Raw genomic sequence first — 5153 nt, 5'->3', positions numbered from 1 at the left:
CTGTAACTAATTTTTAACTCATATAAAATTGATAATAGACTTAAATTAATGTGATTTTGATAAAATTTTGAGTTTGTTTGAATTATAACAACAAAGTTTTTTCTATAAATGTAGGCCTATGTTGAATTCATTTGTATATAATGTAAACATATGTTAATGTTCAAGTTAAATAACAAAATTTGAACACTTGTGAAGCGCCTGAAAACTTGTTTCAAAATGATGAGTCTATAACATGATTTGAAATTACTGCAACATGAAGACAGTGCGTCTAACCGGAAGTAGCTATTTAACGTTAGGAACAAAACAGCAAGGATCGGTGTTTGCTATTGCTAGGTGGTCAAACAACCTGCCTAGGACCAGTATAATGTAACGGTGAGGTCATTGCTTAACACGAGATTAAACAAATATGTGTAGGGGTCAGTTAGCATTGCTAGGATTTTGATTGTGACTGCAGACCAGTACAACATTAATACAGGAGCTGGAGGACTGGAGCGTGGGCGTTAGTGGAGAATGAAAGAGCAAATGTGAGGTTAATAAGAAACAGGAGTAAACAAATATGACAAAATTATTTGTTTTTAGAAATTATTACTACGATATTTTAAATAGTACATATGCAATCGCATTTATAAATCGATTCGAAATGAACAAACAATACAAAAGTGCTTAACGTTTTATTTTATAAAATGTGTGGTCAGACATTTCAAACGCGGACGACAACGCATTGAAAACAAATAACAAAAAAATTGGTTGCACCTGGAATTCATTATGTGCCTAAGTACGTTTTAAAGACGCACGTACAAGTATGGCTGATTTAACTTGTGTATGTGTATAAGTGTGTGTGTGAATATGTTTGAGTGTGTGTCGGTGATTGTATGTATGGTTAATGGTACGTGTGGGTGTACATAAACTTTATATGAAAATATATACGTGTGATTGCGGAGATAAGTTTGATAATATTTTAGAATCGTCAAAACAAATTCACGAACTGGTAAGGTCCAGTTGAAATAATTCAAACCAAAATTGTGGCCTTGAAACTTTCATCTGGTGATGGCTGGGGTATTTGACAGAAATTCGCAACATTAAACGTAGTTTACACTTAACGTTGAAGAGATGTAATGTTCAATAATCAAAACCTGCATTTTTGCATTTTAAAAAACTCTAAAGGCAGTTGAACAACATGCATCACGATTAAAAAAAAAGTGGAATAACACAAACTAGACCACAGACTGCATGCAAGCAATATTCTTTGCAATCATCTCATCGCTCCCCGAATAATTCAATAAGTTGCAGTTCGAAAAAGAACTTTCATTAAATTTTTGCTAGTAAAGCTCCGAAGACAGTTTAAAAATTAATGAACATAAAGAACAATGTATAAAAAAGTTAAAAAAAAATATTACTAACATTCATATTTTAAGTCTCTTCAATAAAGTAAAATTAGTTATGCAATTACTAATACTTTAACAGTTACTCACTGGTAAATTCTTGTAGTAGTAGTAGTGGTAGTAGTAGTAGTAGTAGTAGTAGTGGTAGTAGTAGTAGGTAGTAGTAATGTTTTTATGTGGTAGTTAGTAGCTAGCAGCATCATTTTTAGAGCTAATTTCATTTCTCTTTTCAGGCTCTCTTCTTTTTCCATCTTTTCCATCATTCTCCTTTGTTTGCGGTGGTTCATAATTAATGTCTAACCATGTTTCTCATACTATGTGCGTATGTGCGTGTGTGTACACGTGTGTGTATGTGTGTGTACACGCGCGCCTTTGTGTGTGTCTGTGTGTGCGTGAAAATTTTTGTATGTGTCTGAGTGTGCGTTTTAATTTAAAACAGTTCGCGAGTATGTTTTTGTGATTTCACGTGCACATTTGTGAATGTTGTGTACGTGTAACTCGAGTAATTTTACGTCGGGAAGATGGAGAGATTGGTGATGATTATTATGATGAATATGATGAAATAGATAATGATAGAAATGACGAATATGAAAAAGATGATGATTAAGATGCGGGCAACAAGAATGATAACGATAAGGACGTCACAACAGTTTTAATTAATTTTGAATTGGACTATAGAAGCAGGTAAGATTAATTAAACCATAAAACTGATGACCCTATCATTGCCATTTCTATCATTCTATAATTTTTTGTTATTTTATTATAATGATAATTATTTTTATTTTAAATTAACAAATACTGTTATCATTTTATTTTAATTAAAATAACTCCTCCCGTAATAGTATTTTTAGTATTTTCGTTGATTTTAATTAGTAGTATTGCTTAAAAAATCACAGAGCTGAATAATAATTTGACTTCACTATATCAAAATAACTCAAAATGTTTACAGTGTCAAATTTATTGATTGTTGCGTCATTTTTTTATGTCATCAATATCCTTTGATGATTGCTGATTGGCTGATAGCAACGATGACGTCAATCAAAAAAAAAACCATAAAATCTTTGCAGTCCAGGCTTCCTTCTTCAGCACAACCCAGCCCTGCAAACTTTTTCGGTATATCTTTAGTAAAGCTAAATTCTTAGACTGCGGTTTCAACATGGTTTGATTTAAGATGAAAAAGTATTTAGATTTCAACATATGAACATGTAATGGTTCATTCTTCTTTATCAACGATTGGTTATGATAGGCGAGTCTCCTTGCATTGTAACATTGGGCCAAGAGCTTTTAAATTTGCAATTATACTATAATAATTAACACAATTATTATAACTCATTACAAATTACATAATTATTTTATTTTTATTATTTAATGTAATTACTGTTACAGTCGAAAATAACGGTAGACACAAAACATAAGATATCATAATAGGAAATATGGAATAATAGATTTTCTTTCATGCAACAAAGTACCACACATTTAAATCCTATTAAATTTTAATTTATATACACTACCAGAGCATTTGATGACAGAAAAAATTAAAAATGTCACAATTAAATTAAAATAAACTTTACCAATTTGAACCATGCATTCATCATTTTTCACTTTTTAAACACTTCAAAATCATTGATAAACAGTTAGTAAATTAATCAAAAGAAGCGACAAGCAGTCAACCAACCAGCCAGTCAACCAACCAGCCAGTCAATCAACCAGCCAGTCAGCCACATGAGTATAATAGGCTCTCAAATTTCACCAAAGCCAATCGTGAAGCAAGTGGTTGGCACCAACAACCCCGTATATCCACCCTCTCCAGACATCGATCACTTGAACAAGGAGGAAATTGATGCACTTAAGAAAGTTTTTTCTAAGATGGAAGAATTCGAGCACGAAGAATCCGAAAGAATAAGGTTTTAATATTTAATTTAAGTTTATTTAGAGCAAGATTTCACTTATTTAGAATTTAATTTACCATGTTTATGGTAAATTGTTCTATGTTGTTAGAAATTATCGTGACTTTGTAATTTCAACGTTTTTAACACACCTTCAATATTAATTCAAAACCTGATTTTGAATGTTTTTTAGTCTTGTATAGGATCATTGAAGTTTAATGTTTGTTTTTACGATGCATCAGTCCGACAGAATGGAAAATTCAAACCCGTTGCATTCAGACTGGTGTTAAGCGCGCCTTTTAAGGAATTAACCGGAAAATTTAATTGAATAATTTTATAGGTACTAACCACTAAAGCATTGTTTAAAAATATAAAAAGCTAACCAGTCAAACAATCAATTAAGCAAACAAACTATCAACCATCAACCAGACAACTCGAAGAAAAAGTGAGAAAATATGAAGAAATGGTGAAGAGTGAAACAGCGAATCGCGGGAATGCCCTGAAACAAAATGACATCAGGTTGTGTCGTCTCTGCTTCGTCAACAGGTTCCTAACATCCTTTCCACTTGTTACAGTTTCTGTTACTATATTTTAAATTTTAGCCATTCCATGAAGCTGTGATTGTGACGGTATTGTTACCATCGCTCTTTATATTTATTTTAGCATTTATATTTTATTTTTGACCTGTTCTGTTTATAAAATTTTGTTGTAATACAAATTCTACCAGCAACAGTCTTTGTATTATTTTAGTTATATAATCAATGGCGGATCTAGACAACATTGACGGGGGGGCCAAAATTTTCACGGGGGCCCAGATTTGTGGTACTGTGGCTGACGACCTTTTTTTGGTCGATTTTATACATAAAAAGATCATTTTTTCGGAATTTCATTAAAAATCTGCTCACAATAGAGACTCTGTTTTATAGATATTCGTCACAGGATATAATTTATTTTAAAAAAACAATTCTACAACGTTCAACGTTCATTCTAAAACAGTTTGGATATTTTTTTAAAATTTTCTAAATCAAACTCTGACAAACGCGGAAAATGCAAGGTATGAAACATCGAAAAGAAAAAGAATTTTGATTTTTAAAAATATTAACTGCACTAAGTAAAAGTATAATAGAGTTAGGTTAGGTCTATATTTCCAATGAAATATTCAAATTGCAAAACACAACCTTCCCAGATTCCCAGACGGCATAGGTCGTGTCTGTGTTTCGTGTCATCGCAGGGTTTGCAACGATTGCGGTTCGCTCAGCAAGTCCAAATCTTCTCTCGCTGCTACTACCTCCGTCAGTAGTTTTAACAAGGTAATAAAATTTTTTGCTCATCAGTAATTTTACTATTTTGGTTAGTAATAATACTAAATTATTATTTTAAATTGATAATTTATTTCTCTGTTGAAAACGTTTAAATAATTACTAAGCCGATTAATAATTAAAATTACTAACTGTACTAATAATTATAATTTGCATTAACTAATACTATATTATTAAAAATGTTGATACGCTAACAATTTTAAAATTTCTTAACTCACATAAACTATCTGACGATCAATTCTTGTCGCAAAAGACGCAAAAAGTGTTGGAAATCATAAAAAACTACGCTTTTCAGATTCTCTTGATGAGTCGATGACATGATTCAAAAAACATTTTAATTTAATTACATAAATTTTTTTACTCAAATTTTCCTTGCCTCAATGAACTATTTTTCTGGTTGGGGCCAATAAAGTTCAGTTTTACTTTAAGATAATTAACAATTATTCAAATGTAAATGAAATGAATAAAATATTAAAATTAAAAAATTTTAGAATATGCAAGAATGAAATATCTGGAAAAAACAGAAACTGGCTAAATAAATGATCACAAAATAATTTTTCACTATT

General features: G+C 31.0%; 1 protein-coding gene across 1 annotated transcript; it reads left to right on the top strand.

Moving 5' to 3' along the window:
- Positions 1 to 253: 253 nt before the first annotated feature.
- On the top strand, positions 254 to 4903 carry HELRODRAFT_162059 (hypothetical protein; the record flags this gene model as incomplete). The annotated part of the gene is made up of 5 exons (XM_009024380.1): positions 254 to 359; positions 3193 to 3286; positions 3698 to 3814; positions 4455 to 4578; positions 4841 to 4903. The coding sequence occupies 5 exons, from the start codon at positions 254 to 256 to the stop codon at positions 4901 to 4903; spliced, it is 504 nt and encodes a 167-aa protein (XP_009022628.1).
- Between the last annotated feature and the right edge of the window lie 250 nt (positions 4904 to 5153).

Source organism: Helobdella robusta (genome assembly GCF_000326865.2).
Source record: "Helobdella robusta unplaced genomic scaffold HELROscaffold_4, whole genome shotgun sequence".
In the NCBI taxonomy this organism is placed as follows: Eukaryota; Metazoa; Annelida; class Clitellata; order Rhynchobdellida; family Glossiphoniidae; genus Helobdella; species Helobdella robusta.
The sequence above is the reverse complement of the archived record's forward strand: the minus strand, read 5'-3'. Positions and strand labels throughout refer to the sequence as shown.